The sequence below is a fragment of the Penicillium canescens genome, assembly GCF_028828765.1.
Source record: "Penicillium canescens strain IBT 15451 chromosome Unknown utg000004l_segment0_segment0, whole genome shotgun sequence".
NCBI classification, from domain to species: domain Eukaryota; kingdom Fungi; phylum Ascomycota; class Eurotiomycetes; order Eurotiales; family Aspergillaceae; genus Penicillium; species Penicillium canescens.
Genome location: NW_026703966.1, coordinates 3,701,564 through 3,715,614, shown reverse-complemented (window position 1 = coordinate 3,715,614; position 14,051 = coordinate 3,701,564). Strand labels below are relative to the sequence as shown.

Here is a 14,051-nt window from a genome sequence, read left to right as displayed (position 1 = left end):
TCAGACACGGCCAGTCCTGAGTGACACATCCTTTGGTCTACAGTATTGAGCTGCGATTAGTCCAGCTAGGTGACATTGCTAGATTCATTTTTTTGGGGCGCTTGATGCTTATCCCTTGATGCTTCTGCCTGGAATGGGACTATTGGGACCTTGCATCCCGAGGGACGTGCATTTGGTTTCGGGCTTGATTTATTGGCTTGAGGTTCGTATATATTGGTGCCATCTCTTTTGTTATTCGTGTTTTGTCCTACGATGACCTCTCGTTTTAAAGATTGCTATCTAGACCGGGGATGTTCGAGTGTGGTCCAACAAAACAAACCATTCGAACAGTCAATATGCACTGCCAGCACACACCACTACATTTCTGATGCATCGCGCCAGGCCAGCCTCTAATCTAGGGCGCAAATCCCTCCCTTGATGCTTATCCCCCAGATATTCGCCACAAGCCACGCCCTAGACCAAGACTGTGGGTGTGTGGATATGCAACCCCTCGCTTTCTTTGTTGAAAGCCACACAACCAACCTATCGGAGACCAACAACCACATCCACGCTCCATTCCCCCAAGGGGCGTGCATGCTGATCTACAACCCTACCGCCCACATGAACCACTAACCGTCGATCATCGATAAACGCCATGTTCTCGACGTGAGGGCGCAACGCAATAATCATTCGATCCAGAGCGTGATCTCAGATTTTTCATAACATCTCAAAACTAGCGTCGTTGTGCTCCAATTAAAAACGAGAAAAAGGGATGATTTGATCCAGATCCAGAATACCTGCCACGCAGCGCTGATCTCAAGTCGACATTGCATCCATCTTGCCTTATCATCCAGGAATATACTGAAGCTTGGAGACCACCCGTACACAAGGCTAACTCAGTTAGATCTTCGCCTCGATGGGCTATCGCCATATGATCGCCCAACAGACTGTATCACAGCCCCATATCAATACTAAATAAAGTAGGAGCTAGCAACACTGAATTGGTTTGCCATGCTTATTGTAGCCTGCATACTCATACTCTTAATCACCGCATGCCTCCACTGCAGTGCATGTAAATGTAAAGTATACACCCGGAATCCCGAATCCCCAATTCCAATTCCAGTTTCAAAGTCGATCCCTTCTTTCTTTCCTCTTCTCATTCCACTGTCTAGCCCACATGGGTCTCCGATCTGACGTCTGACGGTTAACCAGTGTATGTTTATACATGTGACTTCCATTCGTTTCATTTCACACACTCTCTATATTCCCTCCCACATGATTGGCACAAGCAGGAGGCATCCCTAGGTCCCATCGTCCTGGGTGTTCCTTCTCCTGCTCTGTTCTGCTCTTCCAGCTGCCCACCTCCCTGCCATGGGTGGCCCGTACGTGCCCCCCGGCCACTCGCCGCCCTTTGAGGTAGTCGATGAATTGCATCATGGGGCATGGTTGATTATCACCGCGGCGCTTGGACTAGTGATTTCTCTCGTTTGTTTTTTGATTCGGCTTTATGTGAGGCTTATGCTTATTCCGCCATTTGCGCGGGATGATTGGGTGTTGTTGGGTGCTACTGTAAGTTTTGAGGGATTTGGACTGTACCATGGTCTGATGGATTGCGCTGTGGAAGCGATGCTGATTTCCTATGTTGGTTTTGATTAGGCTCTCGCAGTGGTGCAATCAAGTCTGGTATTCTATGCTTGTTCGCGTGGATTCGGGACATCGATTACTCTATTAATCGATGGTCGACTCAATCAGATCCAGGCAGTGAGTGCTCTTTTGTTCAAACAATTATGTGGGGCCAAACTGAGCATTTAGTTAATTGCAACAAGCGATGTCTTCGCTCTGATCATTATCTACCTTTCCAAATGCTGCGTCGTGGCCATCTACCTCCGCCTCACGCCACAGAAGCCTCACAATCGAGCATCGTGGGCGACATTAGCTCTATGCACTGCATGGGTCATACCGGCTATATTCATAGTGCTGATCAACTGTGAATTAAATACACCTTGGCGAGGCGACGGTGGTCAATGCAAGAATCTGGTATGTATAGACCTACTTACCTACCCAGGTATCCAATCCAACCCATCTCTCCAACCCGCATCAAATACTAATACCATGGTTAAAAACAGTTCAAAAGATGGCAATTCATCGCTGCAGTCGACGTAATAACCGAACTCCTCCTCTTCATACTAGCAATAGTCCTCCTAAAAGGCCTATTCATGTCCGTCCGACGCAAACTAGCCATCGGCTTCGCTTTTATATTCCGCTTTCCGTGAGTATCCATATCAATATCTCGATCTAAACAACTCAGACTAATCTCGTCTTCGAAATCAAAACAGCCTTATAATATTCTCCCTAATCCACATCTTTTCCCTCAACGACGCCCTTAAAAATAAAGACACAACCCTCGCCTCTGTCAGACCTGCTGTCTGGATGCAGGTCGAATTACACTACGCCCTAGTCGCATGCAGCGTCTTCTGTCTCAGACCATTCATGGCAGCCGTTAGCACAAATTACGGTACGGCGGGTGACTCGACATTGGAGAGTAGTGCGTCGAGATCAAGAGGGACAAAAGGGAGTTCTAAAGATGGGTCTGGATCTGGATCTGGGTCTGGTTCGAACTCGGCATCCGCTACCAGGTCCAGATCGCATTCACGAGTTCAGCGCAAAAGAGCCGGGACTGCGTCGCGGTTTATGCCGCATCTGGGCGTGGATTCGGATCTGAAGACGGGTGGTTCTGGCCTTGGTTCTGGTTCTGGTTCTGGTTTGGGTATTCCCTCTTCGTCGAAAGATGTCCTCTGTCGCGATGGGAATACACATGCACATGCACATGGATCGCCGAGAAAGAAACACCCCGTTATGAGTGGCGGATGTCCGAAACCAGGCTCTGCAACTGATACTTCACGCACACCAATACGTCGATCTATGTTCCCCCTCGGTGCACCTCTTAAGCAGAGTATCCCCAAGCCGGAGAAGGGGAAGAAGCATAACACGAGAAGTGGAGAGGGGAATGTCTTTCCAACAGACTCGGATTTGATTGAGCTTGTGCCGAGACCGCATGTTCGGCATGAGAGTCGTGGGGATGACCGGGGTGATGGTGAAGATCCGGATAGGATGGTTATTCATAAGGAGGTTCGGTATTCAATTCAATATGAAGATGATGAGGATGTCGAGGGAAGGCAGTATGCGCAGGAGGTTTTAAGGAAGAATTGTGTTGATGTTTCTGCTTGTGTATAGTCTAGCATTGTATTTTAAGATGTATTTTGGGATGTCTTTTGGGACTAAATATATAATGCATAGATAAAGACTTCTGCTTGGTTTATTCTTTTGGTTTTATCCTGTAAAATAGGCTGGTGCCATACTATATCTTGGCCTTGGATGAAATACAAATCCCGAATGCCCTATAACGCCGGTCCGCCCAATGGTTTGGAAATACGAAAAACATCAAGAATGAGAAGCGTTTGCCCGCTTGAAGGGATGCGCCTCGGTGCTCCTGTTGAAAACGATTAGCTCATTCTCACAAGAAGCAAGATATAACTTCTGGGCAAAGAGAAAGACATACAGAACATAATCGTCCAGACTTATATGATCTGGCTCCGAGAAGATGAGATAGAGATACTTCAAAGTCTCAGCCAACCAAAAGCTCTCCATCTTATCATTCTGTTTCGGTTTGCTCTCGCGCACATCATTGATAGAAGAATGACCAAAATTAGACCGAGTCGCCTTGTCAATGTTCTGGAACATGCGCCACGCAGTATCCAGAAGAGTCTTGTCTCCAGTAATCCGATACATGATGAAAACAGACTCGAGTGCCTCAGGTCTGAATATAAATGTCAGTATGAAGATTTGGATGGACAGAAATACGAAAACGACAATAAAACATACCGAAGGTTATACGACGCATCACGGATATCAGTAACACCGGGCGGCAGTCGATGAGCCTCGATCTGATCAGCGGCTCTCTCTCTGATTTCCTCGTTGTCGATAGACCGCGAAAGCACATCCTCATACCATTGCTCTTCATCCCACGGGCAGTCATCGTGGTGTCGGCAAGGACTGACCTTGAACACCTCTGGCATGATGCCCGTTGGCATAACATCATACGCCCAGACGCAACCGTCCGTCAACCCCTTGGCAACATACATATCCTGCGGCCGGTTAAAAACCTTTGCTCCGATTGCCACAGTGCCGCCCATGAAACACTTGAGGTGGTCAGGCGAGTACTGGAACGTCTTTGCGTTACCTCTCATAGCGATGATATTTGCAGCGAAGAGAATATGCTGATCCTCGTCTTTGGTCATTGCTCGGAAGAGCAGGTTCTCGTTGAATGTTTCGATGGCTTTTTCGTACATTCGGCGGTATTGGCCTGTCTGTGCCCCCAGTAAAATGTGTTCTTTAGGGAAGTACTCGTATGCGGAATCGGCACATCCGCCGATGGTGAATTCTGAGTCGTCGAATCCCATTTTGTCGGTATTGATCCATGTTGGCCACATTCCGGGCAGTCGGGTCTTGTCTTGTCCGATCTCGAGCTCGTTCATGATGCGCTGCACGGCATCATAGTACTTAGGGTCTCCTGTCAACTGGGTTAGGCGGGTGAATTCCATTGTGAGGGAGCCGATTTCCGCCAAACTGCTGCGAGGAGAAGGCTTGATTTCCTCGCCCTTGGCAGATCTGAGCACAGTTAATATATGCTTTCTTTACATGTAGTGCGATCACCGAAGGATCACAGCGGACTGGACTCGCCACGGGAATATCTTACTTCATCCACTCCCAGCGCATCTGGGGCATGCGATTATGCGTATCAAACGCATTGAAAATCATCTCACCCAGCTCCACGGCCTTTTTCAAGAGCACCGGATGCTTGCCATTCGTCAAATCATGAGCAGCAATAAAGCCACCCATATACCGAATAATGATCTCGAAAACTGGGACTTGTTTACTAGTCGTCGTTGTAAAGTCGATTTCCTCCAGAGCCTCGAGGGCCAGCTCAAGCTCATCATCCAGACCCATAATAATCAGCGCATCGAGGGAGTCAACAAGTGTGGCGCCCCACCCATTGAAGGTATCCTGATACCCTCCGGTCCTGGGTTTCACTTCATCTCTGAGCCAGGCATTTTCCTTATATCCATTCCAGGAATGCATGAATGCCTCCTTGATGGCCCTTTGCTTCTTCAGTCTTGATTTGCGCTCGGTGTTGGATTCTGGTGGGAAGTCATATTGGATGTGTGGGATGGAAGCTGGACTTGTTGGCAGCGGGATGAATTCTGTCACGGGGTAGTGCTCTGTGACTTTATTTAAGCGAATGGCATCTTTGCGGACAGTGGTGTCTTTTCTAGAGATCGGTTTTGGTAGACGGCGGTAATATGATGTCGAGGGTAGCCAGAAGAATAGGATATATGTCGCAGTAATTAGGAACAACGCTGTTGAAAAAGGTCGGGTTTTGCGCTTGTAATACATGGTGAATGGAAATGATGTAGGGAATGAAAATAAAGGAATGAAAAGAAGTATGAAAGAGGGTAAGCGCGTTAATCAAGGTCGGCTGTAACACATTTCACTATTGAGGGAATTCGTCCCCTGTAGAGTAGATTGGGAGTCAAATGTAAACAGAGTGGGAGGACAGGAGACACTTTAAGGGTGACGCCATGTGGACGCACGTCACGGATTGTGAGAGGTCTGTAGAGGGATAGACACGGCTGTGTAAGAGCTCCATTGATCGACGGTGTTTTGGGAACTTTCATAGGCATGATGTTGCATATACAAACAGCCATGATTGGCGGCGCATTAGAGAATGTAACCCCTTTGATTCAAAGGCAAGGGAGAAGTATCCTCAAACACAGGTTTATTATTAGATGTCAAACTCTCCAAATCTCAGGTCTAGACTTGACAGCACTTTAAATCTGTGCTGGACTGTGCTAAGTTTTGATGCCTGCGACGCCACTGCTCCACTACGGCCCCTGACCCCATCCATCGGGTAGGGGACTTTTTGTTGATCATTCCGATTTTGAGGCTTGGATTAGAAACCATCTTGTTGGCTGAAACATCGAATAAATGAGTTTCAAATATTATCTCCAGTCTTAAGGAACGTTGACAAATTGACAGCATATCTTTTAGGTCTTTCAGTCTCCTCATAGACCTGAAGGACTTAAGACCAAAGTGCTAGCTCTTTGCATATGACCAAGAGAAACTGTCCATCCTAGATCTGACTCCGATATATGACAAGCTCGTGGAAACCCTGGCTTGCAGAACCAAATATAAGAAACAAGAGGGAAGCGTAGTTGAAGGAAGCTCGGAACCTCAGGCTGGGTTGCTATGTTTGCACTGTTTGCACCTCGTTGTCTCTTTCTTCAGGGAGAGCTGGAGATCTTAAACCACTTTGGAGTTCTCTGTATAAAGCAAGTCTTTAATCGGTTAAAGCACAGGTAAGTACCGCACACCATACGATTTGCTTTTATACTGACCAGACTATAGACTGCAAAGCTCCTCAAACCGCATTTGTCCCTTTATTCTGGACTTAACCGGAGCAAACAATAGTCACCTTCGGTCTATATTGACCATCACAACCTGATATCAACATATCTGCTCCTCTAGCAGGACTAAAGGAGCTCGGAGACCCCTTAAAGCCACCTTGGTCATCCTAGTCCTTGATATCACACAGCTTGACATCGACACCGCCGTGATTCTTTCTCCCTTCATCACCATTTATCTGCCAACTACAGAAGACATCCAAAATGCCTATCACCGGGTAATCACCCAACCCACCAAGACATAGATCCCTAAACTAACACCCCAAAGCGTCTACTTCATCCCCTCAATGCCAAATTCCTCAACGGCCCTACCAGCAGTAACAGAGCGTCTCCGCGCCGCCTTCACAGACGAAGAACTAACCCCAATCGGCCGCTGGGGCCTAGAACAAAAACTATTCCGCGATACCCCAGGCCTCGTCCCAGCATCAGCAAATTCAAACAAAAAGCCCTCAAACCCGCGGTACATGCAATTCCTCTCACTAACCCACTACCCAACTCACGGCTTCATCTATACCTCCGAGCCAGCAGACCAGCCAGCAACTGCAACCGCCAATGCAACACCCGCCTCAACACAGAGTCCAGCGGGCGCACCAGCAACAGCCACCCCAAACCAAAGCCAAAATGGAATCACAAACCCAAACTCAACACAAACACCCGACTCCCCCCAAATGATAATGACAACTATCCCCCCATCCTCCTACACATCCCTCTTCCAGCACTTCACCTACGCCTGCCAACCCTTCTGGTGCCACCGCCTGACAGTAACCGTCCCGAACGGGATAGTCTACGACGTAGGCGATTTCCGCGTGCGACTCGGCGACGTGCGGCAGACGTTCCCGACGGCGCGTGTGCGTGGGACTGTTGTTGAGATTGAATGGCGGGGTCCGTCTGTTGTTGAGTCTTTACCTGTTGGCCAGGGCCAGGGCGAGAACCACGGCGGTGGTGTTGGTGTTGATGATGGTTCTTCGCTGAATGATTCAGGTGTTGAGTTCTCTTTTGATGCGATTGAGGAGTCGGATATTGAGGCGGAGTATTTGGCTACTGCGCAGCTTATTCGGGAGTTTTGGGGTAGGCTTGGGGTTGAGGCTAAGGAGGCTATTCTTGTTCCTGGGCTTGGGAAGGAGATTTTGGAGAGCTTGAGGAGGTTGAAGGGGGGTAAATCGTCGCGGAAGGAGGGTTTGTCTGGGTTTGGGATGGATGGGAGGATTGGTGAGGTTGTTGGTTCTGAGCGGTTTGAGGAGGATCTGGATCCTTCTGCTGGGACGGATGTTGCTAGGCAGTTTATGGAGGTTTTGCGGTTTAATCGGTAGATTGGGTATTGGAATGCATATGTGCTTTGAATCTGGACTGGAATGGTCTATCAAGAACTAGATATAAATACACCCCAAGAACTGAGAATACTTGGCTACACATACTATACCTTGGATATTGCTTTAGGATTAGATAGACATGGAACAAGTCGAGAGAGAGAGCGACCATTCTTAATCTAAACACTATAGCTCAAAGCATCGCCCTAACTTCCGTCTGCAAAAGCACACGCTTGATCATGAATCGTCCAAGAAACTCAGTCTAACGAGAATAGACTACAGGAAACCGGTATTGGAAAATTGAGATGGGAAGATATAATCGAAGAGAAACATCGTTTGAAACCCGGACTTCAACTAGCATGGAAAAGGCACAAGGGAAATGCGTTATTTATTTTTGCATCATGAGCTGGACGAACTCGTTGTCTGTGAGAGGTCAAGGTTAGCATCTGGTGGGCAGTAACCGCTGGTAACTTCCAGGGATGTCTCAACTGGTGAACATACAATCGATCCGGCCATCGCCATCCTGGTCCGCTTCGCGGATCATCTCGTCCACCTCGTCGTCGGTAAGCTTCTCACCAATGGAGGTCATGACGTGACGCAGCTCAGCGGCGGAGATGAAACCGTTGTTGTCGCGGTCGAACACCTTGAATGCTTCGCGAATCTCCTCCTCGGAATCTGTGTCTTTCATCTTGCGGGCCATCATGGTCAAGAACTCTATTGGCGGGTCAATAGCCATCTCGTTTGGGGTCTAGGGGACACGGGAAAGTACCGGGGAAGTCAATGGTGCCGTTGTTGTCGGCGTCAACCTCATTGATCATGTCCTGCAGCTCGGACTCGGAGGGGTTCTGGCCCAGAGAGCGCATGACGGTGCCAAGCTCCTTGGTGGTAATTTGTCCTGGAGGTGGGATTGGTCTTAGTGTATTGTTTCTTTCAATTCGGGGACGGGAGACACTGCTGCCAGTTCAACTGGGTTGTCGGGCGAGGTCACACTTACCATCGCCATCCTTGTCCTATTTCGCAACAAAGCCGTCAGTATGTTGTCCAGCCTTCACAACTTCAATCCACGGGTGGAAACACTTACAAACAGGGAGAACGCCTCCTTGTACTCAGAGACTTGCTCTTCGGTCAGAGAATCGGCCTAGATGATGCGATGCGGCGTCAGCGAGGTTCCAACAGGCAGGATGCCCCGCAAGGTGGGGTGTTTATTTTTGCAGCAGGGCGAATTTAGGGGCGAGAAAAATCAGACATACCATGATGAAGATGGATAGCAAAAAGCAGAAAGAGGGAATTCGAGAAAGGAGGGGTCAAACGGGGAAATGAAGAAGAGTTTAAGGGGGACAGCCTTACCAGACCAAAATAGCGTGCCTGAGGTGCCCAGTCAGCGTTGTTTCACCCCAGGGCGGTGGGAACGTGACCCCCAGGGCTGAACTCAGCTGAGGTTGCTTAGCTGTCAATGCTGTCTAGACTATCTCTAGTCTATTATTGTCTTAGTCTATTCTATCTTTATGGTCATTTATTATTTTGGACCTTGGAGGGCGGGCTCAAAGCTTGGTCTTGAGCTAGGTCTATATGTAGCTAGATATCACCCCAAGCGTAATACCGACAGCGTGCATTATTAGCAGACTCTATTAGTTTATCTCTGACTGCGGGGCATATCAGGTGAATCTATAGACACCTTATAAATAGAAATTATACAATAATCTATATAGGAACCTTAGATATTGGACTGTGTGATTAACTATTTGCGCCATTGCATGCGTGGATACTAAAATCCGGGGTGTGCCACCAACACTATGTACCTCCATAGTTGAGTACACGACTACTGTACATAATAAGAGATAAGGGGCTCTACGACTGATGTCACAGTACATTTGAATAAAAGAAAACAGTCGTTTCTCATGTACCTTGAGTCTGTACCAGGTTACAGAGCCATACCTAAAATACACTCTCTAGTATGGACAATACAAAATGTTACATAAGTATTACCGGGCCTAACTTACAGCCTTTCAATGTTCCGACATGCTGCATGTGGAGAGCTCCTATCACCCCAGACACACCCGGACGCACCTTCAATCCCAGCGCAGACCATGATTCCTATAACAAACCAATAAACCAACCCAAACTGATCCCTGAAACACCCACACAATGTGGCGGGATCGCACCAACCTGTACGCACCCCCCATACCCATACCCATACCCCATCCGGACCGCGGACCGCAGACGCAGACCAACCCGTCAGCGCAAAAGATAACCACAAAGCAACGAACCCAGACCATCCAAAACTAAATCCAATACTGACACCTAACCCACACATACACAGCTACCTCTCCTACCGCCAATCCCTAATCCACCACCCGGCCAAGAAACCCGCCTTCACCCCAACCAATGGCTTCGCCGACACACCCTCCCACCCCGAAGAAAACAGACGCCTAATCTCGGACACAGACGAAGATGGCGACATGGTCATCGAAATGGACCTCCTGCCACCGCGCTGGGTCGACGTGCAGGAAGAGGTCTCTGAGCTGTTAGCCGATATCGCCCAGAAATCATCCCAGCTGGATAAACTGCACCAGAAACACCTGCTGCCGGGCTTTGGAGATGAGGATCTGCGGAAACAAGACGAGGGCGTTATCGAGCGCCTGACGCAGGATATCACCCGCGCGTTTCATGATTGCCAGCGCGCTATTCAGCGCATTGAGACTATGGTGCTGGATTCTAGGGCGCAGGGTGGTGTTAGTAGTGGGGAGGAGACTATGGCGAAGAACATTCAGATTTCGCTTGCGGCTAGGGTTCAGGAGGCTAGTGCGCGCTTTAGGAAGAAGCAAAGTACTTATCTGAGGAGTATGTTGTGCCTGATCCAATCCCCCAATCCCCCTCTGTGGTGCTTTTGATGTTGGGGACCGGGCTAACCGTTGAGCGTGTGATGAGCAGAATTACGAGACCTGGAGGGTATAGCGACGCCGTTTGATGGTGCGTCCATGCAAGCTCAGAACCCATACACGGATCCGTCGATGATGGAGTCAGATGCGGATCGGTCCTTCTCGCAGACGATGTTGCAGCAGACCTCTCAACGGAGTATGGGGACGAACGATGCCGCGATTGCACAGCGAGAACGTGAGATCAACGATATCGCAAAGGGAATTATCGAGTTGTCGGATATCTTCCGCGAGCTGCAGGGCATGATCATCGATCAAGGGACCATGCTCGACCGTATAGATTACAACGTCGAGCGTATGGGCACTGAGGTTAAAGCTGCGGACAAGGAACTGAAAGTGGTATGTACATGTATTCCTTTCCTGTTGTTTCGTTCTATATACATGTACTCTTTTGGCTGTGACTAGAGACTGACTTACCTTCAGGCTACGGGCTACCAACGGCGAACTACCAAACGCAAGGTCATGATCTTGCTCCTGCTGCTTGTAGTAGGTATGATTATCATTCTGGTGATAAAACCAAAGGGAGGCAGCTCTGCGCCACCACCGCCGCCTGAAGATGAATCCTCAAACAATATCCGTCGCTCTGTACTGGCTTCTGTGAACAGGGGGCGGGGACATCATTTGTCGACTCGGTTTGCGCGAGATCGGTGGATGGATCCGGATATATTCCGATGATCTTGCAAATAGCATGGGTTAATAGTTAATGTAACCAAAGTGAGGATCATTTTGCATATAGATGTAGTGCCGTTGCGGCTTATAAGTGATCCCTTTTGGCTTATCATATCTATTATGAATCATGGGACTTCACTCAAGAGCGCCATCGAACAAATGTCGACTCATGAAATGTCTTGAATTAAGCATTGCTTACGAGGACTATTGTAGAGTATCCTAGGAACAAGAGTGTTGGTTCTTCTTGCTCCTGGGTACGTCTTCAACTTCACAAGTACTCCAGAAACGAAATACGTATTTTAGACCATGGCTCTTTCATCCGTTTGGCGGTGGCTTCTTCGGTGAAATCTGGATAGTATTAGCGCTCTGGCCAGATGGGGTGGTAGTAGAACTTGTCCATGCCTAGTTCTTCGACATGGTTGTTGATCGAGGCGGATTCAGATGTAGATATGGAACAGCACCGTGGATAACCGTATCTCGCGTAGTAAACGAAGAGCAGGAGAAGAAAAGGTAGTACATTATGGACAGCCACATTTTGGGTGGGGAGGGTTGGAATGAGCTCGGGGGAGGGAGTATAAGAGGTTCATACTAGCGCAAGGAAACCCTTTCTTTTAGATAATTGGGAACACTTAGCGCGGGTGTAGTTGGCAACGCGGTAAATTAACGGTACTCCGTACAAGTAGAATCGCATGTACAGATATCCTGGTCAAATTCAGTTGTGCCTAATCTGGAGACTGGCATATGAAAGACGTCGACAAAAAAGGTTGTACCATGCTTCGATTCTCGTACATGCACGGTATTCGAAATACAACCGTGGATGAAGCGGGAAACCGTCCGACAAAAGAGAAAATACAGAAAGGATAAATCACATCAAAAGCAGCCAGTTAGAATTACCTAGAAAACAGTAAATTAAACTTCTACTTGCCCTGGCTGGCAAGCAACTCAGCAACATCAGCATCCAGATCACCACCTGCGAATTCCGAGTAGTCTTCCTCGCCGTGGGAGATCTTGCGTCGCTTTGCTTGTCCATTGGTAGCGAGATTGAAGTCATTGCCTTGGCCGAGGGGAAGTGTGGCTGAAGCTCCGTTGCCTGTTGGGGCAGCGTCGGGAGGAATTTCGAGATTGGCCCAGTCTGGGGTCTCTTCTTCGTCCGCGTCTTCGGTAAATGGCCCACGGCGGATCTGCTGCTTCTCGGGTTGCTGCTTCTCAGGCTGCGGGGATCCCACGGGGGTGATGGCTTCCACTGGGGGTGGAGTCAGAGCCTCGACCTCTGGACGGGCGACTGACTCGTCATGGCCGCCGTGTTCACCAGGTGCGGCAGAACTATCTTCGCTTGAGATGCCGCGCATAATAGCATCTTCGACCTCGTGCTTCTTGATGTCGACCTGAGTCTTCTTTGCCGAGATATCTGTGCTAAGAGTCTCCTCCTTTGCAAGCTCAGCGCGGTTAGTCTGGAGCATCTTCTCGAGTCCATCGATCAAGGCGCGGCGTGACTTGATAACCTCAGAGACTGAGCTCTCGGCATTGGCGAGAGTCTTCAAGAGGTGGCTAAGACGGGCAGCTTGGACAGGCGGAGTGGGCTGTGGGTTATTGGGATCATGCAGTTTGTCGAACTCGGAAATGGCAGTTGTGGCAGACGAGTTCGAGCTCAGAGCGGCCTTGGAGAGAGCAACCTGCAATGGGACCAAAGGCTGAAGTTCAGATGGAGTGGAACCAGATGAATTGTCCTTGAAGAAAGAGCCCCCAAGGGTTTGCTTCTTGGTGGTAGAGCGAGTCTTGTCGATTTCTAAAGCATGATCAGTTCAATCTCCGCCGCATAGGCATTGGCAAGTGCTTCAACTTACCATTCACAGTAGCTTCCACCGCATCCAGAATCGGTCCCTCAAAGACATTGCGTTGTCTCCAGACCTCCACAACTCGGCGGATTCTTTGTTGGAAGTCATTCGAGTTACCCTTGTAAGCCGTGGCTGTAGCTTCCACAACAATCTGCTGTTCCGTTAGCGTGGTTCATGCAGCGCTCGTATAAAGACTAACCGGGGAAAAGGCAATAAGGAAATCATCCTTTCCACGCGCCTTGGATTGTTGGGCCACCTCTGTAAACCTGTTAGTGGACAGAGCGGGAGCTTGAGCGCGGGACGACACCTACCATTCGCCAGGTAGATCAAGTTGAGACGTTTGGGAGGAGGGGATTCGCGGATTCTCTGAAGCCAAATTTGACCGGTTCGTTCGGCATGTCGTCTAGGGCATTCTGTGTTAGCAAGTCTCCTTGATTAGGTGTCAGAGTGGTGAGTACCTGTGGAACATGACCCATTGCGCAACAGTAACGATGCTCTCTTGGGAGTCATTGAGAGCCGAGAGCTTTGCTTTGACGGCATCATCGGTATAGGCCATGATGGATACAATATGTCGGAACGCAGGGATACGAAAGGGAGCTTTGTAGGAATAAGTATCAGATCGTCGGAGTGGAAGTCGCAAGACCGTCTGGAGACTGGACTGAGAGGAGGTCGAGGAAATAGGCAGCCTTGACAATTGCGAGGTAAATTTGCATGTGATAACCAGAAATTCAAAAGACGTCAACAAAAACGACTTCCTTTCTATGCGAAGCTTTTCTTCTTCCGTCAAGTACGCGATCCCTTTAG

At 48.9% G+C, this 14,051-nt stretch overlaps 6 protein-coding genes across 6 annotated transcripts; 3 read left to right on the top strand and 3 right to left on the bottom strand.

The window, feature by feature from the left end:
- Positions 1 to 1,350: 1,350 nt before the first annotated feature.
- N7446_006766 (uncharacterized protein) lies at positions 1,351 to 3,213 on the top strand (the record flags this gene model as incomplete). Its single annotated transcript, XM_058515513.1, has 5 exons — positions 1,351 to 1,548; positions 1,636 to 1,740; positions 1,792 to 2,016; positions 2,106 to 2,248; positions 2,316 to 3,213. The coding sequence occupies 5 exons, from the start codon at positions 1,351 to 1,353 to the stop codon at positions 3,211 to 3,213; spliced, it is 1,569 nt and encodes a 522-aa protein (XP_058372691.1).
- A 207-nt stretch (positions 3,214 to 3,420) lies between these two features.
- N7446_006765 (glycoside hydrolase family 47 protein) lies at positions 3,421 to 5,433 on the bottom strand (the record flags this gene model as incomplete). Its single annotated transcript, XM_058515512.1, has 4 exons — positions 3,421 to 3,469; positions 3,539 to 3,796; positions 3,862 to 4,647; positions 4,736 to 5,433. The coding sequence occupies 4 exons, from the start codon at positions 5,431 to 5,433 to the stop codon at positions 3,421 to 3,423; spliced, it is 1,791 nt and encodes a 596-aa protein (XP_058372690.1).
- A 1,271-nt stretch (positions 5,434 to 6,704) lies between these two features.
- N7446_006764 (uncharacterized protein) lies at positions 6,705 to 7,810 on the top strand (the record flags this gene model as incomplete). Its single annotated transcript, XM_058515511.1, has 2 exons — positions 6,705 to 6,718; positions 6,769 to 7,810. The coding sequence occupies 2 exons, from the start codon at positions 6,705 to 6,707 to the stop codon at positions 7,808 to 7,810; spliced, it is 1,056 nt and encodes a 351-aa protein (XP_058372689.1).
- Positions 7,811 to 8,195: 385 nt separating this feature from the next.
- Positions 8,196 to 9,060, bottom strand: N7446_006763 (calmodulin; the record flags this gene model as incomplete). The annotated part of the gene is made up of 6 exons (XM_058515510.1): positions 8,196 to 8,230; positions 8,309 to 8,521; positions 8,577 to 8,702; positions 8,802 to 8,817; positions 8,889 to 8,945; positions 9,058 to 9,060. 6 exons carry the CDS (start codon positions 9,058 to 9,060, stop codon positions 8,196 to 8,198), a joined length of 450 nt encoding a protein of 149 aa, XP_058372688.1.
- A 774-nt stretch (positions 9,061 to 9,834) lies between these two features.
- N7446_006762 (t-SNARE syntaxin TLG2) lies at positions 9,835 to 11,536 on the top strand. Its single transcript, XM_058515509.1, has 4 exons — positions 9,835 to 9,975; positions 10,128 to 10,648; positions 10,739 to 11,082; positions 11,167 to 11,536. Exons 1-4 carry the CDS (start codon positions 9,953 to 9,955, stop codon positions 11,416 to 11,418), a joined length of 1,140 nt encoding a protein of 379 aa, XP_058372687.1. The 5' UTR covers positions 9,835 to 9,952; the 3' UTR covers positions 11,419 to 11,536.
- A 793-nt stretch (positions 11,537 to 12,329) lies between these two features.
- N7446_006761 (CTD-interacting domain-containing protein) lies at positions 12,330 to 13,803 on the bottom strand (the record flags this gene model as incomplete). Its single annotated transcript, XM_058515508.1, has 5 exons — positions 12,330 to 13,198; positions 13,257 to 13,398; positions 13,447 to 13,505; positions 13,559 to 13,650; positions 13,706 to 13,803. The coding sequence occupies 5 exons, from the start codon at positions 13,801 to 13,803 to the stop codon at positions 12,330 to 12,332; spliced, it is 1,260 nt and encodes a 419-aa protein (XP_058372686.1).
- Between the last annotated feature and the right edge of the window lie 248 nt (positions 13,804 to 14,051).